The sequence below is a fragment of the Phocoena phocoena genome, chromosome 13, assembly GCF_963924675.1.
Source record: "Phocoena phocoena chromosome 13, mPhoPho1.1, whole genome shotgun sequence".
NCBI lineage: Eukaryota > Metazoa > Chordata > Mammalia > Artiodactyla > Phocoenidae > Phocoena > Phocoena phocoena.
Genome location: NC_089231.1, coordinates 78,523,251 through 78,549,300, shown reverse-complemented (window position 1 = coordinate 78,549,300; position 26,050 = coordinate 78,523,251). Strand labels below are relative to the sequence as shown.

General features: G+C 46.4%; 1 protein-coding gene across 2 annotated transcripts in view; it reads left to right on the top strand.

Moving 5' to 3' along the window:
• Window positions 1-26,050, top strand: part of TESC (tescalcin) — a 62,757-nt gene that overhangs the window by 23,500 nt on the left and 13,207 nt on the right. The window contains exons 2-3 of one of the 2 annotated variants that reach the window (XM_065890359.1): window positions 3,255-3,324; window positions 25,177-25,257. In XM_065890359.1, the coding sequence (XP_065746431.1) occupies window positions 3,255-3,324; window positions 25,177-25,257 (151 nt within the window). The remainder of the gene's footprint in view (window positions 1-3,254; window positions 3,325-25,176; window positions 25,258-26,050) is intronic. The other variant, XM_065890360.1, reaches the window with a different exon arrangement.

The window sequence follows — 26,050 nt, the reverse complement described above, 5'->3', positions numbered from 1 at the left end:
AAGTTATTGCTGCAATTTATGTCAGAGAGTGTTCTGCCTATGTTTTCCTCTAAGAGTTTTATAGTGTCTGGCCTTACATTTAGGTCATTAATCCATTTTTTAAAATTTATTTATTTGGCTGCATTGGGTCTTCGTTGCTGCGCGCAGGCTTTCTCTAGTTGCGGCGAGTGGGGGCTACTCTTTTTTGTGGGGCATGGGCTTCTCATTGCAGTGGCTTCTCTTGTTGCGGAGCACGGGCTCTAGGCACGCAAGCTCAGTAGTTGTGGCTCGCAGGCTCTAGAGCGCAGGCTCAGTAGCTGTGGCGCACGGGCTTAGTTGCTCCACAGCATGTGGGATCTTCCCAGACCAGGGCTCAAATCCGCATTGGCAGGCAGATTCTTAACCACTGCACCACCAGCGTAGTCCCCATTAATCCATTTTGTTTATTTTTGTGTATGATATTAGTGTTCTAATTTCATTCTTCTACATGTAGCTGTCCAGTTTTCCCCAGCACCACTTATCGAAGAGACTGTCTTTTCTCCATTGTATATTCTTGCCTCCTTTGTCATAGATTCATTGACCATAGCTTTGTGGGTTTATTTCTGGGCTTTCTCTCCTGTTCCATTGATCTATATTTCTGTTTTTGTGCCAGTACCATACTGCTTCAATTACTGTAGCTTTGTAGTATAGTCTGAAGTCAGGGAGCCTGATTCCTCCAGCTCCATTTTTCTTTCTCAGGATTGCTCTGGCTATTTGAGGTCTTTTGTATTTCCATACAAATTTAAAAAATTTTTTTGTTCTAGTTCTGTGAAAAACGCCATTGGTAACTTGATAGGGATTGCATTGAATCTGTAGGTTGCCTTGGGTAGTATAGTCTTTTTGACAGTATTGATTCTTCCAGTTCAATAACGTGGTATATGTCTCCATCTGTTTGTGTCTTTTATTTCTTTCATCATATCTTATAGTTTCCTAAGTACAAGTCTTTTGCCTCCTTAGGTAGGTTTATTCCTAGGTGTTTTATTCTTTTTGCTGCGACGGTAAATGAGATTATTTCCTTGATTTCTCTTTCTGATCTTTCGTTGTTAGTGTATAGGAATGAAGAGATTTCTGTGTATTAATTTTGTATCCTACAACTTTACTGAATTCATTGATGAGCTCTAGTAGTCTCCTGGTAGCATCTTTAGGATTTTCTGTGTATAGTGTCATGTCATCTGCAAACAGTGACAGTTTTACTTCTTTTCCAATTTGGGTTCCTTTTGTTTCTTCTTCTTCTCTGTTTGCCGTGGCTAGAATTTCCAAAACTGTGTTGCATATAAGTGGTGACATTGGACATCCTTGTCTTGTTCCTGATCTTAGAGGGAATACTTTCAGCTTTTCACCGTTGAGAATGATGTTAGCTGTGGGTTTGTCATATGTGGCCTTTATTATTTTGAGGTAAGTTCTCTCTATACTCACTTTCTGGAGAGTTTTTATCATAAATGGGTGTTGAATTTTGTCAAAAGCTTTTCCTGCATCTGTTGAGATGATTATATGGTTTCTATTCTTCAGTTTGTTACTGTGGTTTATCACACCGATTGATTTGCAGATATTGAAGAATCCTTGCATCCCTGGGATAAATCCCACTTGATCATGGTGTATGACCCTTTTAATGTATTGTTGGATTTGGTTTGCTAGTATTTTGTTTAGGATTTTTGCATCTATGTTGATCAGTTTTATTGGTCTGTAATTTTCTTTTTTTGTGTGGTATCTTTGTCTGGTTTTCATATCAGGGTGATGGTGGCCTCATAGAATGAGTTTGAAAGTGTTCCTTCCTCTGCAATTTTTGGAAGAGTTTAAGAAGGATAGGTGTTAATAACTCTTCTCTAAATGTTCGATAGAATTCACCTGTGAAGCCATCTGGTTCTGGACTTTTGTTTGTTGGAAGTTTTTTAATCACTGTTTCAATTTCAGTACTTGTAATTGGTGTTCATATTTTCTATTTCTTCCTGGTTCAGTCTTGGAAGGCTGTACCTTTCTGAGAATTTGTCCATTTCTCCTAGGTTCTCCATTTTATTGACGTGTAGTTGTTTGTAGTAGTCTCTTATGATCCTTTATATTTCTGTGGTGTCTGTTTAACTTCTCCTTTTATCATTTCGAATTTGATTGATTCGAGTCCTCTCCCTTTTTTTCTTGATGAGTCTGGCTAAAGGTTTATTACTTTTGTTTATCTTTACAAAGAACCAGCTTTTAGTTTCGTTGATCTTTTCTGTCGTTTTCTTCGTCTCTATTTCATTTTTTTCTGCTCTGACCATTATGATTTCTTTCCTTCTACTAACATTGGGTTCTGTTTGTTCTTCTTTCTCTTGTTGCTTTAGGTATAAGGTTAGGTTGTTTATTTGAGATTTTTCTTGTTTCCTGAGGTAAGATTGTATTGCTATAAACTTCCCTTTTAGAACTGCTTTTGCTGCATCCCATAGGTTTTGGATCATTGTGTTTTCATTGTCATTTGCCTCTAGGTATTTTTTTTTGGCTCCTCTTTGATTTCTTCAGTGATTTATTAAATTTTGCATGTGAGATGATGGGCATTCACTAAACTTACTGTGGTCATCTTTTCACAGTGTATGTGACTCAAATCATGTGGTACACCTTAAACTTATACAGTGCTACACATCAATTATATCTCAATCAAACTGGAAGGAAGAAAATGAAACAATTGAGGTTATCTAAATACATTGCCCACAACAGCAGTGATCAAAATTCTATTTCTTTTCCTTCCACTTCTCTTGCTTTACCAGATTCTCTGTACACTTCTTACTACGGGTCTCCCAAATCACTTCCGGCACCAGCCTGAACCACTTTCCCCCTTCCCTCCTCCTCTGTCTCTTTTAATGTGACATAGGAAGCCCCTTTTTCAGTGGGGAAAATGCCCATCTCCAGGAGTGGGAGGGGAGGAAGTCAGACAAGCAGGTACCATCTCTTTAATGAGCTGAGGAAAGAGAGAGTGACCTGGTTCACGTTTGTCGTGTCCCACGAGCTGTTATTAGTAGTAATTGTCTTATTGCTAAAGGGGCAGAGCTAATAATAATAACCCCAGAGCTGTGTTACCAGGAGGAATGGCAAACCCGTTCTCTGCTTCTTCATCCTGAGCTTCGTTTTGCCTTGGTAGGAGATGGCGAGAGGATGAATGGAACAGGAGGGTGAGGGTGAGACTCCAGCCTCCCTCCCGTAGCTCCGAGTTCAAAGGTCAATGATGCCTTTCTCATGTTCTTTTTTTCTTTTTTTCTCCTACTTCTTAGTCTCGTCTGACCAGATCGAGCAGCTCCACCGGAGATTTAAGCACCTGAGTGGAGACCAGCCCACCATTCGGTAAGATCAGCAGCTGGGTTTGGGTGTCGGACAGGGCCATGACCTTTGGGGATGTCCTTTTCCATTTATCTCTTCCCCTGAGTGCTGGCTGGCTCTCCCAGAGCCCCTGGGTAGCCCCATTTCCTGAGACAAAGCTGTAGTTGTCGTAATGCTTTTGGTTCCTTCTAGACAAGATGTCCTCACCCGGGAGGAAAAGAATCTCATCTGCTTCTACTGGGATCAGAAAATTATAACTGGAGTGTAAACAAGGGGTTGGGGACAAAGAGCTGCTCAGCCACCCCTACCTCACCTTGCCTTCCCTGGAACCCCAGACACACATGACAGGTCTGTTGAGTGCCAGGATCACTCCCAGCGCTGGGCACCCCAAAGATGATCAGTTGTGGTGTGGCTTAGTTCAGGGGCTTGAATGCTGTCACGAGGCCCCGGCTGTTGACCCCGCTTCCTCTGGTTGATAGCTCCAGCCTCAGATTTCTGTCAGGGAAAATCCATTTCACATTGTGTTATTTAATGTGAATCTTGTAGAAGTGGGTGGGTTACCTTTTTGTGAGGAGGAACGCCTTGGACTGTTTGCCTTCTTCTACGAGAGTGTGTTCAGTCTTAGGTGGTGGTTGTTATTTAGAACTAAGTTAGTGAGAAGTCCGAGTCAGTGAGTCGAGCACAACGTTGATGAGGAAGCTTCGGGTTGGACTAAAGCAAGCAGTTTCCAATGTAAAATGAGTGCTGTTCTACCACAAACTTTCTAACAGATGTAGTTTCCTAAAATAGACATTCAGAGTCTCAAGGTTACAGTCTTGGAACTTTAAAATAAACCTTTAAATAGTCCAGGGAAGCATGTTTTTTTTTCTTAGTAAATGGACTTAAAATTTAACTAAATTTTTGTGGAAAGCAACATGTAAAAACTGTCCACTTTCTCTCGTCTGTCTAAACAAAGGCATGTTGTTAATCCAGTGTGTTATATTCTCAGAGCATCCGTTTCCAAAGCTCAGAGTCTGGTGGGCTCAAGGTTCTGATGGCCTCTGGTCTCAATTTGATTATATCCAGGGCGGGAGTAAATTAAATCAGGACTGACTTCTTGAATTCTACACATCTCACTCACTCAGCCCAGTGAAGAGCCCAGCAAAAAGTTCCTCTGGCTTCTCGTTGGCTCTGATGGGGTCACCTGCCCAGCGCTGAGCCAATCACCATAGCCAGGGGTTAGAAACGCAAATTGTTTTTTTTCCCAGAGCTGTGAGTGAGCAGGGCTGGGTCTTCTGCCAAGGGCAGGGGTGGAGGGTGGAGTGATTTCCAAGGGCTTCCTTGGACCAGGGGCTGAGGAATGGGTGCAGGTCTCAGGGGAGGTGACACATGTGCACCTGGATTTTGGAATATGGAAGTGTCAAGGGCAGCCTTCATTCCTTTAGAAATTCATGGGTACATGCTCTGTGCCAGGTGGGCAATATCCGTGCTGGCAGGTGGGGCCACCACGCAGCTCGCAATTGGGGGTGTGTGAAAGCGGGGCCCCCTTTCTCAAGATAATTTTCCACCAAGCTGTGCCCCCAGCCCTATCGTAAGCTGCCTTGGGCTTCTCATTATTATGGGTCTGGGGTCCGTGGGTCTTGGCTTGGTGAGAGGTCTCGGGTTCAAATTCCACATGTGTTTTCAGACTTGGGGGAAGCAGAAGCAAAACCCAGACTTGGGAAACATAGCATATTTGGATTATCCATATCCCTGGCTGCGTGACTTTGGGTTATTTGTTCTGGTTCTCTGAGCCTGTCTCCTCCGTAAAGGGAATGTGGTCATTTGGGATTTGATTTAAGCATTAAAGATGAGCAGATGTAGGATGCTTCTGCTCTGAGCTGGGTTCCTTGGCATTTGGCAAACAGGACTGTCATTATTCGACCGTTGGTGAGGTCATGAGGACACACCTTGAGATGTCCAAGCAGTGGCCGTTGATTATAGGGCTGGAGTGGAGGTGGGGAGCACAGGTGCTGTGTGAGCAGGAGGTGGCAGTGCTGGTGGAGGTCCCTCCCACTTTGAGATTCCAGCATCCGAGCCCTGACTGTGTCGCCCAGTGGCCCCTCATGGGCTTTTGCAAGGATGTACTGAAACGTTGAGCTCTACACTGGTTCTTTTTTTTTAATGTTATTGAAGTATAGTTGATTTACAATGTTCTGTTAATTTCTGCTGTACAGCAAAGTGATTCAGTTGTACATATATATATTCTTTTTCATTATGGTTTATTACAGGGTATTGAATGTAGTTCCCTGTGCTATACAGTAGGACCTTGTTGTTTATCCATTATTTTTTTAATTGAAGTATAGTTGGTTTACAAAGTTGTGTTAATTTCTGCTGTATGGCAAAGTGACCCAATGATACACATATATACAGACTTTTTTTAAAGTTATTTTCTGATCTTTTTAATTTTTTATTTTATTATTTGGTTGCACAGGAGGGATCCATAGTTGCGACCCACAGGCTCCTTAGCTGTGGCATGCGAACTCCTAGTTGCAGCATATATGTGGGATCTAGTTCCCTGACCAGGATCAGACCCGGGCCCCCTGCATTGGGATCGTGGAGTCTTAACCACTGCGCCACCAGGGAAGTCCCTACATTCTTTTTCATATTCTTTTCCATTATGGTTTATCCAGGAGATTGGATATAGTTCCCTGTGCTATACAGTAGGATCTTGTTGTTTATCCATCCTGTATATACTAGTTTGCATCTGCTAACCCCAAACTCGCAATCCTTCCCTCTCCCTCGGCAACCACAAGTCTGTTCTCTATGTCTGTGAGTCAGTTTCTGTTTTGTAGATAGGTTCATTTGTGTCATATTTTAGATTCCACATATAAGTGATATTGTATGGTATTTGTCTTTCTCTTTCTGACTGACTTCACTTATTATGGTAATCTCTAGGTCCATCCATGTTGCTGCAAATGGCATCATTTCATTCTTCTATATGGCTGACTAATATCCCAGTGTATATATGTACCACATCTTCTTTATGCATTCATCTGTTGATGGACATTTAGGTTGTTTCCATGTCTTGGCTATTATGCACAGTGCTGCTATGAACATAGGGGTGTATGTATCTTTTTGAAGCCTATTTTTTTTTTTTTTGCGGTACGCGGGCCTCTCACTGTTGTGGCCTCTCCCGTTGCGGAGCGCAGGCTCCGGACGCGCAGGCTCAGCGGCCATGGCTCACGGGCCCAGCCGCTCCGCGGCATGTGGGATCTTCCCGGACCGGGGCACGAACCCGCGTCCCCCGCATCGGCAGGCGGACTCTCAACCACTGCGCCACCAGGGAAGCCCCCTTATCTTTTTGAATTATAGTTTTGTCCAGGTACATGCCCAGTAGTGGGATTGCTGGATCATATAGTAATTCTGTTTTTAGTTTTCTGAGAAACCTCCATACTGTTTTCCGTAGTGGCTGCACCCACTTACATTCCTGCCAACAGTGTAGGAGGGTTCCCTTTTCTCCACACCCTCTCCAGCATTTGTTGTTTGTATATTTTCTGATGATGCCCATTCTAACTGGTGTGAGGTGATACCTCATTGTACTTTTGATTTGCATTCTCTAATAATTAGTGATGTTGAGCAGCTTTTCATGTAACTACTAGCCATGTGTATGTCTTCTTTGGAGAAATGTCTGTTTAGGTCTTCTGCCCATTTTTGGAGTGGGTTGTTTGGTTTTTTGTTGTTGAGTTGTATGAGCTGTTTGTATATTTTAAGATTAAGCCCTTGTCGGTCACATCATTTGCAAGTATTTTCTCCCATTCCATAGGTTGTCTTTTCATTTTTTTTTTAAATGGTTTTCTTTGCTGTGCAAAAGTTTGTAAGTTTGATTAGATCCTATTTGTTTATTTTTGTTTTATCTCTACTGCATTGGGAGACTGACCTAAGAAAACATTGGTATGGTTTATGTCAGAGAATGTTTTGCCTATGCTCTCTTCTAGTCTTATGGTGTCATGTCTTACGTTTAAGTCTTCAGGCCAGTTTTTAGTTTATTTTTGTGCATGGTGTGAGGGTGTGTTCTAACGTCATTGATTTACATGCAGCTGTCCAACTTCTCCAGCACCACTTGCTGAAGAGACTTTTTCCCATTTTATATTCTTGCATCCTTTGTTGAAGATTAATTGACCATAGGCATGTGGGTTTATTTCTGATTCTCTATTCTGTTCTGTTGATCTGTTTGTCTGTATTTGTATCAATACCAAACTGTTTTGATTACTGTAGCTTTGTAGTATTGTCTGAAGTCTGCGAGAGTTATGCCTCCTGGTTTTTTTTTTTTCTCTCTCAGGATTGCTTTGGCAGTTCTGTGTCTTTTATGGTTCCAAGTAAATTTTTGGATTATTCTAGTTCTGTGAAAAATGTCATGGGTAATTTGATAGGGATTACATTAAACCTGTAGATTGCTTTGGGTAGTATTGGTCTTTTAACAATATTAATTCTTCCACTCCAAGAGCATGGGCTGTCTTTCCATTTCTTTGAATCTTCCTTAATTTCTTTTATTAATGTTTTATAGTTCTCAGCGTATAAGTCTTTCCACCTCCTTGGTCAGGTTTATTCCTAGGTTTTTTTTGTTTGTTTGTTGTTTTTGGTGTGATTTTAAAAGGTATTATTTTTTTACATTCCCTTTCTAATGATATTTCATTGTTAGTGTAAAGAAATGCAACTGATTTCTGAATGTTAATCTTGTATCCTGCCAGTTTGCTGAATTCACTTATCAGATCTACTAATTTTTGTGTGGCGTCCTTAGGGTTTTCTATATATAGTATCATGTCATCTGCATATAGTGACAGCTTTACCTCTTCCCTTCCAATCATTCTGTATATAATAGTTTACATCTGCTAATCCCAAACTCCCAATCCCTCCCTCTCCCAACCCCCTCCCCCTTGGCAACCACGAGTCTGTGCTCTACATCTGTGTGTCTGTTTCTGTTTGGTAGATAGGTATATTTGTGTCATGTTTTAGGTTCCACGTATAAGTGATATCATGTGGTATTTGTCTTTTTCTGACTTACTTCGCTTAATATGATAATCTCTAGGTCCACCCATGTTGCTGCAAATGGCATTATTTCATTCATTTTTATGGTTGAGTAGTATTCCATTGTGTATATGTTCTACATCTTCCTTATCCGTTCATCGTTGATGGACATTTAGGCTGTTTCCATGTCTTGCTATTGTGAATAGTCTACACTGGTTCTTTCCCAGCATGAGTGTACGTGCAAATCACCCGGGTATCTTGCTAAAACGCAGGTTTTGATTCACAGGAACGTAGTGGGGCCTGGGACTCTGCATTTTTACCTGTCATGGGCAGTCTTGGTGAGGTGCCTGGAATCTGGGGATGGCACCCTGTTTGCCCTCCAGGCTTGGATAGGTGGTGCTATCCACCCCCAGGTGCTGAGAGGTCCATGTGCAGCCTCCTATTTCCCATGCCTCGCAGGTCAAGCCAGGACTTGGGAAGGTTTGAGCTGGTGACTGTGCCCGCCACCCTGCACCCCACTTACGTATCTCCTGCACACCCACCCCTGGGAGCACCATATGCATTGCCCTTTCCACCCCTGCCCTCAAGCAAGCCCTGATTATATCTACCTGGATCCAGGGAGCAGCCCCTGCTCCCGAGCCCTCAGGGGCTCCCCAGTGAATGTCATGTCCATGCCCTTTAGCTGGGGTCCACCAGGGTCTTCAGCTGCTGGGTTTTGCTTTGCTGAGGTCTCAGTGTGGACACCACTTCCTCCAAGACACCCTCCTGCCTCCTAACCCCCACAGATTCCTCCTGGGGGTGCCCCAGCCCAGAGTTGTAACTGCTCCCCTTCCAGCCACCCATCCCCTGCAGCAGACTATCGGCCCCTTGCGGGGCAGGAACTGGGTCTGTTCGCCTGGCTCTAGTGCTGAGTCCAGGGCTTGTAACAGGGTGGATGCTCTAGGAGTAGTTGATTAATTGAATGAATGAATGAATGAGAGAGCAAAGGAGTGAGGAACAAGTGAGTGAGCATATTGACTAGAGGAGTTCTCTGTAATCCATCGAGCATGGTATAGATGAGACCTGTTGTTATTAATAGTCTTTTCCTCACAGGGTTTATATATTCCCGGTAGAAGAATTTATCTGGGGGCCCGGCACATGGGGACTGTCCACAGGTAGAAGCTATTGTTTCAGCATGTTTCATGCTGCACAGCCTGTTACTTCTGCCTTATACAACCCCACAGGTAGTGGTAGGAACACCTGTTCTCCCCGTTGGACACATGTGAAGGTGAGGCTCGGGGAGGCCACGTACCTGGCTCCTGGTCAACACAGTTCATAAGTGGAGGAGCTGATTTGAACCCGGTGCTGAGATCCCTCTGTAAGGAAGCTGGGGGCATGGCTTTGACTTGCGAGTGTCCCGTGAGGGCCTCAGTCTCCCTGTTCTGCTCTCTGAGGGCCCTCCGCCCTTACCGTCCTGGGAGGGGGGTATCATTCCCAACACCACAGCGCCTGCTGCAGTCTCTGCTGGGCGGGTAGCGTCAGCTATACACAGTGATAGCCCAGCCCAGCGTGCAGGAAGGAGGTAACACCACTCGACTGCAGCGCTTATGCAGACAGGCCTGCAGGAAGGGTCCCTTCCCAGTGCCCTGGAACTGCATTGCCTAATTCTAGTCCACCCTCCAGGGCCTGGAGAAGGGCGATGGGGCAGTTTTTCCAGTCCTCCTAGGCTTTCCTGCACGTTCTCCCTGGGCAGAAGGGATGAGCGGCCCTGGACTGTGATCTGGTCCTCGTTCTGCCAAGGGTTTCCTGTGTGACCCCAGGCTGGGCCTTCAACCTCTCTGATCCCTGGGCATGTCCATGGGTACATCCAGGAGGCTCTGGGCCACGCTGGGGTTTTGGAGCATAGAAAAGAGCTTTGTTTCTTTAGTGTCAAGATTTGTGAAAGTCGTTGACTGGGGTCCCCTGAGCAAGGTCCCCAGTACCCCAGTCTGGGAGGGGTGTGGGATGTGGCCCCCTCTGCCCCCTGTCAGAGAACAAAGGTGCCCGAGAGGTCACTAGGGTCCCATGGGGGGACTTTGGAATACTTCCAGTGCAGAAAGCCCCTTAAAAGTGACCATTTACACCTGCAGCATTTATACATAGACTAGTAGGACATGTACATTGCGTTTAAAAGTTTAATGAAGAATTTATTTATTTTATTTATTTATTTTTGGCTGCATTGGGTCTTCGTTGCTGTGCGTGGGCTTTCTCCAGTTGCGGCGAGCGGGAGCTACTCTTCGTTGTGGTGCGTGGGCGTCTCACTGCAGTGGCCTCTCTTGTTGCAGAGCACAGGCTCTAGGCACACGGGCTTCAGTAGTTGTGGCACACGGGCTCAGTAGTTGTTGCTCACGGGCTCTAGAGCACAGGCTCAGTAGTTGTGGCGCATGGGCTTAGTTGCTCCACGGCATGTGGGATCTTCCCGGACCAGGGCTCGAACCCGTGTCCCCTGCATTGGCAGGCGGATTCTTAACCACTGAGCCACCAGGGAAGCCCAGGTTTCTGAATTTATGACTTTAATAAGTTGAATATAGCTTTTAAAAAAATTCTATGGGGTAAAAATTGCGAAAATTGTTTTTAATTTTAACCCACCACTTCCTACCCATATCTGGTCCTATCCCCTCTTTTTCTGAAAAATCACGTAAGGACATCCAGGGGTGAGTTTACCCTGAGGCTTTCAAAGCCAGTGCGTCAGGGCCCCACTTTGTATGGATTCCTTACAAGCCCCAGCAACTGACTTTTTGAAGAATTCCTAATGCTGAATTCTTTTTCTTTAAGAGAGCCCCCCAGATTATATGTGTTTCTGGACCCCCCAAACCTGAATCCACCCTGATCACAAAGCACTCTGTTCTGAGGCCTCTTGATGAAAAATGCTTGTATAGAAAATGTTCATCTGACTCATTAATTGAGCATCTAATATGCAGAGACTTCTGTCCTCAAAAGCTTTTCTTCTAACAGGGAAGACCTTCCATAAATAAGCTTGTTAAACGATGCTGATTTTAGACAGTGAAGAAGATACAGTACTGGTTTCTTGCACTTTTTCTTTCTTTAATGGGGTCCCTTGAGCATCAAATGTTTTAAACAGCAGCTTTGACTTCCTGATAGTGCCCTGGCAGGCTCTCCAACCCCCAGAAATAGATGCGATGGAATCCTTCAAATCTAGTGATGGGGGCCAGGAGGGTGCCTGATTAGATAGAGCTGCATTACAAAAATATTTTTAGTTGCATCGAGCCACCACACGTGGAGTGATTCCCGGGATGAACGCAACCATAGATGTACACGGGGAAGAAAAAGGACGCAGTTGCCCACTGTCCAGCGCCACCAAAGTGCCGAGCAGCATTGTGATGGGCCAGATGTCAGCAGAAGTCCTGACTCCAGGGCTTGTTTTGCATCCCTCGGCCGTGCCTCGCACGGCTTTATCCAGTGAGAGGTTAGCTGTTAGCTGTGTGGTCTTGAGGGTCTCGGTGTGAAGTTCACACCATTACCCCATTTGTCAGATGAAGAAACTGAGGCTAAGAAGGTTAAGGTCCCACAGCAGGGCTGGCTGTTGGAATAGCCAGAGCCCTGAACCACTGTGATCACATCGCTTTTCCCCAAGTGAAGTCACTTTTTAACCCAGTCGCTTTGTTTTTTAACCTGTCAAATAACTGAGGATTTACTTTTTCTTTTTTTAAGAAGTACTCACAACAGTGAAAGAACTGAGGCCCCACCTAGATGGTGAGGCTGTTTCACTGTCAGTATTTAACGTATTCCAGGAGTTTACCAGGACTCCCTTTAAAGCCTCAGCTAGGATGATACACGTTCACTTAAAAAGAAAAACCCGCAGTTACTTGTAAAACTGCCCAGGAAACAGCAGGTGAGAGTGGCCCCGGGGTTCTCACACCTGCTCAGGGGACCGTGTGAGGTCAGATGTGAGAAGGGGACCCATGAAGGCATCAGCTTGGTGTGAAAGTGTGCCCAGGTGTCCCCCAGATCAGGAAGAAGCTCCCTAAATGGTCCTAGATTTAGGGCACTCACATAAAAAAAATTTTTTTAACAGATTCTTTTCCCAGGACTATTAATACTTGACTCAGTCCTTGCTTTACAGAAGCAGGTGTTAAGACCTTCCATGGCGGGTTCTAGTGCCGAGGAGACCGAATGAGAAGTGAGGTTCCCTCTGCCCCTCGGGGGGGGGCTTCTCTTCAGGTGTGTGCGTGTGAGTGTGAGCGAGGTAACTAGCATATAAGCCAGCTCGTTATATACAGTGATGAAGGAAACGGGGCAGAGAGGGTGCATCCCTTGGGACCGCCACGTGGAGAAGGACTTTGGGACAGGTGGTCGCGAAGGCCCCTCTGAGGTGGCTGCCCTGGGGCTGAGAGCAGAATGAGAGAAGGGGCCGGTGTGTGGAGGGAAGAGGGAAGGATCCTCCGGGCGGAGGTGGGACCGAGCTCCGTCAGTCCGAGTGACGAGAGGACGGGAGAGTTGGGGGCAGATCACGGAGGCCCTCCTTGGCCGTAGGAAGGACCCGAAATAAAAGACTCAGTGCTGGCTCAAAATGCCACCTGGATATTAACTGTCTAATTTGTATCTCCGGCCGGGCCATCTCCTCTGAACTCCAGACTCACCTAGCCCCTGCCTGTCACCTTGATGTCCCAAAGGCATCTCGCGCTTAACGCGTCCCAGGGCAAACCCCCCCATCGCCTCCCATCCAGGCTGCCATCAGCTCTCACCTGGGTTAGTTATCGTAGCAGCCGCACACCCCCAAGACCTCCTGCTCCTGTTCTCCCTGCCCCGCCCTCGTATAGACCCAAAGTGATGCATGGTGGGGGGAGACTCTGAAAATGGCACTTCTCTGCTAAGACTGTTCCATCTCGCCGAGGAGAAGAAAGTCAGGGCCGCCTGGTCAGTGCGTGTCCTGCAGATCCCTGTGCCCACCACCCCTCCGATCTCCTGACCATCTGCCTTTTACTCCTTCTGTTCCAGCCGCGTGGACTTTCTTACTGTTCCTGCCTCAGGGCCCTAGCACGCACCGTTCCTTCTTTCTAAAATGCTTTTAGAAGCCGGAGTAGGCTTTCCACTGGCGCTTGGAGCTGGATCATTCTTGTTGGGGTGGGGGGGGCCTGTCATGTATGTTGTAGGATGTTGAACCGCATCCCTGGCTGCCTGTAGCACCTTTTCCCAGTGCGACAGCCAGAAATGTCTCCAGACGTTGCCAGGTGTCCCCTGGGGTTGAGCACTCGCCTCCTGCGGGTCTGTGCTCACGTGTCACCTTCACCATGAGGCCTTTCCCAGACCAGCCCACGGAGACTGGCACCAGCCGCCTGCAGTCTCATCCATCCCCAATGTGCTCGATGTGTCTGCGAAGTGCTTCTCACTGCCTGAGATGCTCCGTTTTCTTTTTTTTTTTTTATTTTTTAAGTTTGTTGTTTACCTTCTTTAGCCAGTGTGACTTTGATACCATCAACTCTTAAGTGTCATTTTCTTTCTTAAGTTTTTGGCCACACCCCACGGCATGTGGGATCTGAGTTCCCCAACCAGGGACCGAACCCACGCCTCCTGCTCTGGAAGGCAGAGTCTTAACCCCTGGACCACCGAGGAAGTCCCTCCATTTTCTGTCTCTATCATTTCCCCCACTGGAACCCCAGGAAGGATCATGTCTTTCGCATCGCTGCTGAAGCCAGCACGCAGAACAGGGTCTGCCACCTGGAAGGTGCTACAATACCCGTCACTCCCCCTGTCATGAGTACATGACCGGTATTGGGGTGCGGCCGGGCCGGGCCTGGAGCAGCAGTGGGAGGCGGGGCGGGAAGCGCTGATGCTGCCTCAGCTTTTGGAAGAGGCATTTGTCCGGGGGGCGGGGGGAGCGGGGCTTTCCTGCCGGAATCTGTTGTGCAAAGGCATGTAGATGGGAGAACCGCCTGGTGCAAGTAGGGAATTCTCAGAGCTTCTCAAGCACACACTTGCGTACAGATCCTGGGGATCGAGGTGAAATGCAGGTTCTGAGTCAGCTGGTTGGGCCCAGCCAAGACCCTCCACTTCTCACAAGCTCCCTGGTGCTGCTGCCACTGCTGTCCAGGCACTGCCCTTTGAGCGGCTCGGCACTGCCTGCCAAGACACGGGCTAGATGAGACGTGCTCCTTCCTTCATGAGCCCCTGTGGGCCCCCCTTTGCCCTGCTGTTTAACCATCACAAGTTCAACACTAAGTGCAGGGAGGGGGTCCGGGAGGGTCGGGCATGCGGCCCGCAGAGGAGAGAGCCCCGTGTCTTTCCTTGAGGTGTGAAGCCCTGGATCAGCAGAGAGCAGGGAGGCCGGGGCTCCAGGCTGAGAATCCTCCCCAGACTTGCAGAGAGAACTTTGCAGTTGAGCTGAGCCTCAAAGCCGCCGGAAACCAACCCACACCGCAAGGCAGGAGGAAGTGCCCAGCCCACCCTCCTTCGTGGTTTTTTAGTCTTTCCTTCCTTTGTGGGCTGGACACTTGTCTTGCCCTCTTTCTGGGTCCCCGATGGGGCCTCTCGGGGCTGGGCGGGATCAGATGCCTCATGAAGATCTCTCTTGTTCTCTCTCTTTAAATTAAAAACCACAACTTGAAGGAAATAGCAAGTGTGAGGAAGTGCATGGGGGTGGTGAGAGCCGGATTCAAAGCTCTTCTACTAGCTGTGTGACGATGGCTTAGTCACTTCACCTCTCTGGGCCTCATTTTCTTGCCTGTAAAATGGGGGGGTCATTGGCGTCACCCATCATTGGGATGTGAGGGTGATTAAACATGGCTGAGCTCACAGAGTACTCAGCCTGGCACAGGAAACACGAGGGGGACTCGAGGGGGAAAGTTGTAAACCCACAGAAGCTGTGTGCCCCTGGACCCCTCACGGGTAGACCCCTCCCCGCTGGTCACTGGGGCAGCATCGCTGGACCACTGGCCACCGTGTATCAGCTCCGGCCCCAGCCCTGGGCTCAGGGTGAAGCAGAGCTGTTCCCACGGGTGGCAGGGAGGCCTTTGGCTGAGCTGGTTCAACCAGCCCCATGGGCACCTGGGGGTGGGAGGGGAAGAAGGAAAAATGAGACTGAAACTGGCCTTTACAGGACTGTTGAATCAGAACCTGCATTTTACCACGATCCCCAGGATTCGTGTACAAGTTCATGTTTGAGAAGCGCGAAGAGTTCCCTGCTTTCTTTTTGTATTCTTTTATTTCTTTCTTTATACAGCAGGTTCTTAATAGTTATCCATTTTACACATATTAGTGTATACATGTCAATCCCAATCGCCCAATTCATCACACCACCATCCCCACCCGCCCCGCCGCTTTCCCCCCTTGGTGTCCATACGTTTGTTCTCTACATCTGTGTCTCAATTTCTGCCCTGCAAACTGGTTCATCTGTACCATTTTTTAGGTTTCACATATATGCGTTAATATACGATATTTGTTTTTCTCTTTCTGACTTCACTCTGTATGACAGTCTCTAGATCCATCCACGTCTCTACAAATGACCCAATTTCATTCCTTTTTATGGCTGAGTAGTATTCCACTGTATATATGTACCACATCTTCTTTATCCATTCATCTGTTGATGGGCATTTAGGTTGCTTCCATGACCTGGTTATTGTAAATAGGGCTGTAATAAATATTGGGGTGCATGTGTCTTTTTTTTTTTTTTTTGTGGTACACGGGCCTCTCACTGCTGCGGCCCCTCCCGTTGCGGAGCACAGGCTCCAGACGTGCAGGCTCAGCGGCCATGGCCCACGGGCCCAGCTGCTCTATGGCACGTGGGATCCTCCCGGACCGGGGCACGAACCCGTGTCCCCCGCATCAGCAGGCAGACTCCCAACCACTGTGCCACCAGGGAAGCCCACGTGTGTCTTTTTGAATTATGGTTTTCTCTGGGTATATGCCCAGTAGTGGGATTGCTGGGTCATATGGTAGTTCTATTTGTAGTTTTTGGAGGAACCTCCATACTGTTCTCCATAGTAGCTGTATCAATTTACATTCCCACCAACAGTGCAAGAGGGTTCCCTTTTCTCCACACCCTCTCCAGCATTTGTTGTTTGTAGATTTTCTGATGATGCCCATTCGGACTGGTGTGAGGTGATACCTCATTGTAGTTTTGATTTGCATTTCTCTCATGATAAGTGATGTTGAGCAGCTTTTCATGTGCTTCTCCGCCATCTGTGTGTCTTCTTTAGAGAAATGTCTATTTAGGTCTTCTGCCCATTTTTTGATTGGGTTTTTTTTTTAATATTGAGCTGAATGAGCTGTTTATATACTTTGGAGATTAATCCTTTGTCCACTGAATTGTTTGCAAATATTTTCTCCCATTCTGAGGGTTGTCTTTTCATCTTGTTTATGGTTTCCTTTGCTGTACAAAAGCTTTTAAGTTTCATTAGGTCCCATTTGTTTACTTTTATTTCCATTGCTCTAGGAGGTGGGTCAGAAAAGATCTTGCTGTGTTTTATGTCAGAGTGTTTTTCCTATGTTTTCCTCTAAGAGTTTTATAGTGTCCTGTCCTATTTTTAGGTCTTTAATCCATTTTAGGTTTATTTTTGTGTATGGTGTTAGGGAGTGTTCTAATTTCATTCTTTTACGTGTAGCTGTCCAGTTTTCCCAGCACCACTTATTGAAGAGACTGTCTTTTCTCCATTGTATATCCTTTCCTCCTTTGTCATAGATTAGTTGACCATAGGTTCGTGGGTTTATCTCTGGGCTTTCTATCTTGTTCCACTGATCTATATTTCTGTTTTTGTGCCAGGACCATATTGTCTTGATTACTGTAGCTTTGTAGTATAGTCTAAAGTCAGGGAGTCTGATTCCTCCAGCTCCGTTTTTTTCCCTCAAGACTGTTTTGGCTATTCTTGGTCTTTTGTGTCTCCATACAAATTTTAAGACTTTTTGTTCTAGCTCTGTAAAAAATGCTATTGGTAATTTGATAGGGATTGTATTGAATCTGTAGATTGCTTTGGGTAGTATTTTGGTAGTCATTTTCAGAATATTGATTCTTCCAATCCAAGAACATGGTATATCTCTCCATCCGTTGGTATCATCTTTAATTTCTTTCATCAGTGTCTTATAGTTTTCTGCATACAGGTCTTTTGTCTCCCTAGGTAGGTTTATTCCTAGGAAGTTTATTCTTTTTGCTGCAGTGGTAAATGAGAGCGTTTCCTTAATTTCTCTTTCAGATTTTTTATCATTAGTGTATAAGAATGCAAGAGATTTCTGTGCATTAATTTTGTATCTGGCAACTTTTCTGTGCATTAATTTTGTATCCTGCAACTTTACCAGATTCATTGATTAGCTCTAGTAGTTTTCTGGTGGCATCTTTAGGATTCTCTATGTATAGTATCATGTCATCTGCAAACAGTGACAGTTTTACTTCCTGTTTTCCAATTTGGATTCCTTTTATTTTTCTTCTTGATTGCCGTGGCTAGGACTTCCAAAACTATGTCGAGTAATAGTGGTGAGAGTGGACATCCTTGTCCTGTTCCTGATCTTAGAGGAAATGCTTTCAGTGTTTCACCATTTAGAAGGATGTTTGCTGTGGGTTTGTTGTATATGGCCTTTATTATGTTGAGGTAGGTTCCCTCTATGCCCACTTTCTGGAGAGTTTTTATCATAAATGGGTGTTGAATTTTGTCAAAAGCTTCTTCTGCATCTATTGAGATGATAATATGGTTTTTCTCCTTCAATTTGTTAATATGGTGTATTACATTGATTGATTTGTGTATATTGAAGAATCCTTGCATCCCTGGGATAAATCCCACTTGATCATGGTGTATGATCCTTTTAATGTGGTGTTGGATTCTGTTTGCTAGGATTCTGTTGAGGATTTTTGCATCTATATTCATCAGTGATATTGGTCTGTAATTTTCTTTTTTTGTAGTATCTGTGTCTGGTTTTGGTATCAGGGTGATGGTGGCCTCTTAGAATGAGTTTGGAAGTGCTCCTTCCTCTGCAGTTTTTTGGAAGAGTTTGAGAAGGATGGCTGTTAGCTCTTCTCTAAATGTTTGATAGAATTCACCTGTGAAGGCATCTGGTCCTGGACTTTTGTTTGTTGGAAGATTTTTAATCACAGTTTCAATTTCATTACTTGTGATCGGTCTGTTCATATTTTCTATTTCTTCCTGGTTCCGTCTTGGAAGGTTATACCTTTCTAAGAATTTGTCCATTTCTTCCAGGTTGTCCATTTTATTGGCATAGAGTTGCTTGTAGTAGTCTCTTAGGATGCTTTGTATTTCTGCGGTGTCTGTTGTAACTTCTCCTTTTTCATTGCTAATTTTGTTGATTTGAGTCCTCTCCCTCTTTTTCTTGATGAGTCTGGCTAATGGTTTAGCAATTTTGTTTATCTCCTCAAAGAACCAGCTTTTAGTTTTATTGATCTTTGCTATTGTTTTCTTTGTTTCTATTTCATTTATTTCTGCTCTGGTCTTTATGATTTGTTTCCTTCTGCTAACTTTGGGTTTTGTTTGTTCTTCTTTCTCTAGCTCCTTTAGGTGTAAGGTTAGATTGTTTATTTGAGATGTTTCTTGTTTCTTGAGGTAGGCTTGTATAGCTATAAACTGCCCTCTTAGAACTGCTTTTGCTGCATCCCATAGGCTTTGGATCATCGCGTTTTCATTGTCATTTGTCTCTAGGTATTTTTTGATTTCCTCTTTGATTTCTTCAGTGATCTCTTGGTTATTTAGTAACATTGTTTCGCCTCCATGTGTTTGTGTTTTGTACATTTTTTTCCCTGTAATTGATTTCTAATCTCATAATGTTGTGGTCAGAAAAGATGCTTGATATGATTTCAATTTTCTTAAATTTACTGAGGCTTGATTTGTGACCCAAGATGTGACCTATCCTGGAGAATGTTCCGTGTGCACTTGAGGAGAAAGTGTAATCTGCTGTTTTCGGATGGAATGTCCTATAAATACCAATTAAATCTATCTGGCCTATTGTGTCATTTAAAGCTTGTGTTTCCGTATTAATTTTCTGTCTGGATGATCTGTCCATTGGTGTAAGTGAGGTGTTAAAGTCCCCCACTATTATTGTGTTACTGTCAATTTCCTCTTTTATAGCTGTTAGCAGTTGCCTTATGCATTGAGGTGCACCTATGTTGGGTGCATATATATTTATAATTGTTATATCTTCTTCTTGGATTGATCCCTTGATCATTATGTAGTGTCCTTCCTTGTCTCTTGTGACATTCTTTATTTTAAAGTCTATTTTATGTGATATGAGCATTGCTACTTCAGCTTTCTTGTGATTTCCATTTGCATGGAATATATTTTTCCATCCCCTTACTTTAAGTCTGTATGTGTCCCTAGGTCTGAAGTGGGTCTCTTGTAGACAGCACATATATGGGTCTTGTTTTTGTATCCATTCAGCGAGCCTTCAGTGTCTTTTGGTTGGAGCATTTAATCCATTCATGTTTAAGGTAATTATTGATATGTATGTTCCTATGACCATTTTCTTAATGTTTTGGGTTTGTTTTTGTAGGTCCTTTTCTTCTCCTGTGTTTCCCACTTAGAGAAGTTCCTTTAGCATTTGTTGTAGAGCTGGTTTGGGGGTGCTGAATTCTCTTAGCTTTTGCTTGTCTGTAAAGCTTTTGATTTCTCCCTCGAATCTGAATGAAATCCTTGCCGGGTAGGGTAATATTGGTTGTTGATTCTTTCCTTTCATCACTTTAAGTATATCATGCCACTCCCTTCTGGCTTGTAGAGTTTCTGCTGAGAAATCAGCTGTTTACCTTATGGGAGTTCCCTTGTATGTTATTTGTCATTTTTCCCTTGCTGCTTTCAATAACTTTTCTTTGTCTTTAATTTTTGAAAATTTGATTACTGTATGTCTCAGCGTGTTTCTCCTTGGGTTTATCCTGTATGGGACTCCCTCTGCACTTCCTGGATTTGGGTGGCTAAAAACTTTCCCATGTTGGGGAAGTTTTTGACTATAATCTCTTCAAATATTTTCTCGGGTCCTTTCTCTCTCCCTTCACCTTCTGGGACCCCTATAACGCGAATGTTGTTGCATTTAATGTTGTCCCAGAGGTCTCTTAGGCTGTCTTCATTTCTTTTCATTCTTTTTTTCTTTTTCTGTTCCGCAGCAGTGAATTCCACCATTCTGTCTTCCAGGTCACTTATCTGTTCTTCTGCCTCAGTTATTCTGCTATTGATTCCTTCTAGTGTAGTTTTCATTTCAGTTATTGTATTGTTCGTCTCTGTTTGTTTGTTCTTTATTTCTTCTAGGTCTTTGTTAAACATCTCTTGCATCTTCTCGATCTTTGCCTCCATTGTTTTTCCAAGGTCCTGGGTCATTTTCACTACCATTACTCTGAATTCTTTTTCTGGAAGATTGCCTATCTCCACTTCATTTAGCTGTTTTTCTGGGGTTTTATCTTGTTCCTTCATCTGGTACATAGTCCTCTGCCTTTCCATCTTGTCTGTCTTCCTGTGAATGTGGTTTTTGTTCCACAGGCTGCAGGATTGTAGTTCTTCTTGCTTCTCTCTCCCTGCATTTTTTTTTTTTTTTTTTTTGGGCTGTACCACGTGGCTTGCAGGATCTTAGTTCCTCAACCAGGGATTGAACCCAGGCCATGATAGTGAAAGCACTGAGTCCTAACCACTGGACGGCCAGGGAATTCCCAAGAATTCCCTACTTGGCACCAGGTGGTTCTCCCATCCCCATGCCTTTGCACAAAAAATCCTGGCAGGAAGGTCTTGGTCCCCTCCCCACGCCCCTTAGGAGAAGCTGCTCCCGGGCTAGAGCTTCCGTGTGCCACCGACGTCAGGGGTGTTGTTCTTAGCAGTAAGACATTTCTTCACCTCTCTGCCTCGGTTTCCTCATCTGTAAGGTGGAAATATGTTCTTACCTTGTAGGATAATAATATAGAGCTCTCAGAACAGTACCTGACACCTTGGGAGTACATAGAAGGTCAGCTGCTGCTGCTGTTACAATTATCACCATCAACATTTTAAAATGACGATCTCACTACGTGTCAGGCATTATGCTAAGCGCCTCACCTGTGTTTATCTCACTCAGTCATTTCATTAACCCCATGATCCTGCTGGGATATTCCCACAATCCCCATTTTACAGATGAGAAATCAAGGCTCTGGGACATGCAGTGGCTCACCCAGGGCCACATGCCTGGTCAGGAGCAGAGCCTGGACCGGTCCCCAGGTGTACTTGACTTCACTTCCCCTTTGATATTGGGGGGTGGTGCTTGGTCTGTACGCAATCCACAGATGAGGAAACTGAGCCTTGGAGAGTCAGTAAGGTGCCCGTGGTGAGGGGCAGTGTGGTTCTAGCTTCTGGAGAAAGGCAGCTAGGCCTCAAAGACACCTGCACAGACCTGCCAGGGGCTGTGCGGCCAGGACCCAAAGACACTGTGTCCCCAGTTGGATTCCTGGCACCTGCCTCACCTCTGGGAGGTCAGACCTCTTTTTTGTTGTCCCCAGATGTGGTCCTTCCAGCAGCCCTGGGACAAAGCCCCTCTGAGAGCCCCGTCCAGGGCTCAGCAAGGCAGAGCGGGATGCTCTCCAAGGATCTGCAGACTGACTCCTGGGGGCACCAAAGGGTGTGGACGGCTGGGGAAGGAGCAGAGCCTGGGGGCCAGGTGCCCTGCCCACACCCGCCGTCCCTTCTGCTCAGCTGTTCGGCCCACACGCCGTGTTTTGAGCCCCTGCGCGGCCCTCAGTCGTGCGAGGCCTTGAGGCTGTGGTGCCGTGGAGACGAGAGTCCTGTCCCCGTGCTCTCGGATGCCTGAAGGCCTCCATCCGTGGAGCCCTTGCTCTTCGCCAGGCACCGTGCTGAGAGCGACAGCCGCCCGAGGCTCCTGTGTGTAGAGGAGCAGACGGAGGCTCAGAGAGGCTAAGTCACTTGTCCCAGGTATCAGAGCTGGTAGAACCCAAGTCCGACTCCAGAGGCTGTGCCCACTTCACAGATGAGGAGACTAAGGCTGAGGAAGAGATAGCAGTAGCCAAGACCCCTGGCCAGTGAAAGCCAGAGAGGGCTTGGGGGTCTCCTGCCAACTAGCAGCTGCTCGCTTCCTTTCCCTTCTCCCCAGATCCCCTCTCAAGCTCCACGTGGCCCCTTTAACTTGACCTGTTCCCATCCTGGGGGCTCTGGGTTTTCTGTTTCCTCCTGTGGCTGCTTCCCACTCATGAGGAAGGAGGGCAGGGTGGGGGCCTGTGCCAGTGTGGGGCGACTATCATGTGCATGGGGAAAAGGGACGGGGGCGGTGAGACGGTCTTTCACAGACTGAACACACCCGTGACCCCAAACCCAGAGCAAGGGCAGAACATCCTCAGCCCCAAGAGCTCCCTGCTGCTCCTTCCTAGTCAGCATTCCCGGCGATAGCTGACCGTGAACCTGCACAGGTTAGCGCCTCACTTTTTGTTCTTTATATCGATGGAGCGATAGTGCAGTGGTTCTTTGCTTTTTGGTTTTTAAAAATAGCTTAGGGATATTTTAAAACAGCCTCATTGAGATGTAATTCACATGCGACACGCTTCGCCCACTTGAAGTCTACAGTCAATTTTAGAATGTTTTTATCACCCCCAAAAGAAAACCTGTGCCTACGAGCCATTAACTATCCCCCGGCCCCTGGCACCCACCAGTCTGCTTTCCGTCTCTATGGATTTGCTCATTCTGGACATTTCATATAAATGGAATCATACACTGTGTGGCCTTTTGTGTGTCTTCTTTCACTGCTGAGCGGTGAAATAAGGTTCATGCTTGTAAGGTTCATCTGTGTTGTGGCGTGAGTCAGTACTGCATTCCTTTTTTATGGCCAAATAATATTCCATTGCCGCAGGCCAGCTGCGTTGTGTCGCCCCCTTTAGAACTGGGCTCTCAGGAATCTAAGATGTTGGTGTCCACTGACACCGGCTCCTGAGTGTGGCCAAGTGCTGCAAGCAAGCCAAGCTGGGAGCGCTGGGGGATGGGGAGAGGCGGAGACACACAGAGATGGAGAGAACACGGAGGCGTCGGGGCCCCAGGCAGGTCCTGCTTCTCCCCCCTGAGCCTCAGCATCCCCATCTGTAAGGTGGGGGCAGGACAGGGGTCAGCTGTGTCGTTACAGAACCTTCCAACTCTGACGGTGCTGAATTCTCCGTGTACGTGGCACTTCCTCCTTCCCAGCACGGGTTAGTTCTAGTTTCAAGTTCTGAATCTGAGGGCTCCTGGACATCCTCGTTTTAAGTGGCTAATATCCTTCCTCCTCTCCCCGCTGGGCGTGCCCCCTTGTTCACCGGAATTACCAGCTTGTGCCCTGGGTCCCTTCCAAGGCCACTGCCCCGTTGAAGTCCAGGGAGCTGGAAGCAGATGCCGAGAACAAAGGATGGCCTTATGCGGGAAGGTCAGGTAGATGAGGGACTTGCCTGCCTCCACGCCTGCAAACCCACAGCCTCTGGGACCCAGCAACACCTGTGCGCAGCAACAGTGTCTGTGTTTGAAGTTCACCCTCTCCTGCAAGCATTTCTCCTCCCTCTCTCTTTTTTCTGGCCGTGCTACTGTTTGGCATGCAGGATCCTGTTCCCAGAGCAGGGACACCAGGGATGGAACCCACACCCCCTGCGGTGGAAGTGTGGAGTCTTAACCACTGGACGACCAGGGAGGTCCCTCTCTCTCTTTTTTTTTTTTTTTTTTTTTAATTTTATTTATTTATTTTTGGCTGCGTTGGGTCTTCGTTTCTGTCCGAGGGCTTTCTCTAGTTGTGGCGAGCGGGGGCCACTCTTCATCGCGGTGCGCGGACCTCTCACTATCGCAGCCTCTCTTGTTGCGGAGCACAGGCTCAGTAGCTGTGGCTCACGGGCCCAGTTGCTCTGCGGCATGTGGGATCTTCCCAGACCAGGGCTCGAACCCGTGTCCCCTGCATTGGCAGGCAGGTTCTCAACCACTGCGCCACCAGGGAAGCCCTCTCTCTCTTTTTTTAAACAGCTTTACTGAAATACAGTTCACATATCCTACAATTCACCCACTAAGATGTGCAGTGCAATGGCTTTTAGTATGTTTACAGAGTTATGCATCCATCACCACAGTCAACTTTACAACATTTTCATCATCCCCAGAAGAATCCCCATACCTTTAGACACCATCCCCATTCCCCATCACTCCCAATCCCCCAGCCCCTGGCAGTCACTAAGCTACTTTCTGTCTCTACGGATTGATTTATTCTGAACATTTCATATGAATGAAATCATACACTCTGTGGTCTTTTGTGTCTGCCTTCTTTCACTTAGCACTGTGTCTTTAAGGTCCGTCCGTGTTGTAGCCTGTATCTGTATTTCGTTCCTTTCTATGGCTGAATAATATTCTCTTATATGGATAGACCACATTTATCCAGTTATCTGTTGATAGACATTTGGGGTGTTTCTACTTTATGGCTGTTAGGAAGACTGCTTCTATGAATAGTCATGGGCAGATTTTTATGTGGATGAGTGTTTTCATTTCTCTAGGGACATACCCAGGTATATACCTAGGAGTGGAATCCCTGGGTGACATGGTAACTCCATGTTTCTCACTTGTTGAGGACCTGCCACACTGTCTTCCAAAGCTGCAAGCCAGCATCCTGCTTCTCTGATTCCAGAAGGGCCAACTGAGGGTTTCCCTACCTGGGTTCTCTGACCCCTCGGAATGGGGTGCAGATCTTGTGTTGCTGCATCTTCCTGGGGGTGGATGTCTAGGACGTTTATCAGCTTCACAGGGGCATCTCTGAGCCTCCAGACCCTCTGTGGTCCTGGCAGTCCCGAGGTCAGAGGAGGAGACAGACCAGTGGAGCATATTCCAGTCCTGTCTCATTCTGGACTGTTCGTGTGGAGTCTGCTCAGGATAAAAAAAACACAGCTTGAGAAGTGATGAACATGCTCTCTGACGTCTGCTTTCTTTTCTCACTCTTTCCCCGGTGCGCCCCCTCCTTGGTACCCAGCAAGGAGAACTTCAACAACATCCCTGACCTGGAGCTCAACCCGATCAGATCCAAAATCATCCGTGCCTTCTTCGACAACAGGTGGGCCTTTCTCCTGGAGCTGCCGATGGTGGGTGACTTTGGGGGAGCATTTGCCCTTGTGACTTCTTGCATGACTCGTGTGCTCGGAACAGCCCCTTAAGCTGACGCAGAGAAGAGGGGGCTTTGTCAGGTAGGAGCTACAAGCCACAGGTCCAGGGTCTGGCAGTCCTGGATTCATGGCTGGGTGACTTGGGACAGCTCACTCAATCTCTCTAGGCCTCTGTATTAGTTAGCTGTGGCTGTGAAACAAATTACCCCCAAACTTAGCAGTTTGAAACAATATATATTTATTGGCTAACCATCTTTGAGAGTCAGGGATCTGGGTTCTCAGGCTCAGGGTGGGTCAGCTGGGGCTACATTCACCTGAAGGCTCGATTGGGGGAGGCTCTGCTTCCGAGCTCACTGTCCTGGCTATTGGCTGGAGGCATCTCATGGACCTGTCACCAGGGCTACCACACCTGGCAGCTGGCTTCCTCCAGAGTAAGCTGTTCCAATGAGAGAGAGAGAGAGATTGGGCACCTGAGAGGGAAAAGACCATCTTTTGGTAACTTCATCTTGCAGATAACATGCCATGACTTTTGCTGTATTGTCCTCATCAGAAGTCACTGGGTCACCTCGCACTTGGAAAGGGGACTACATGGGGCGTGAATACCAGGAGGCAGGGTCACTGGGGCCCCTCTTGGAGGCTGCCTCGGTTTTCTCACATATAGAACGGAGGTAATAATAGCACCTGCCTCTCAGGGTTGCTGTGAGGCTGTGCTGAGATGAAGTATGTTAAAGAGCCAGGGTAGCT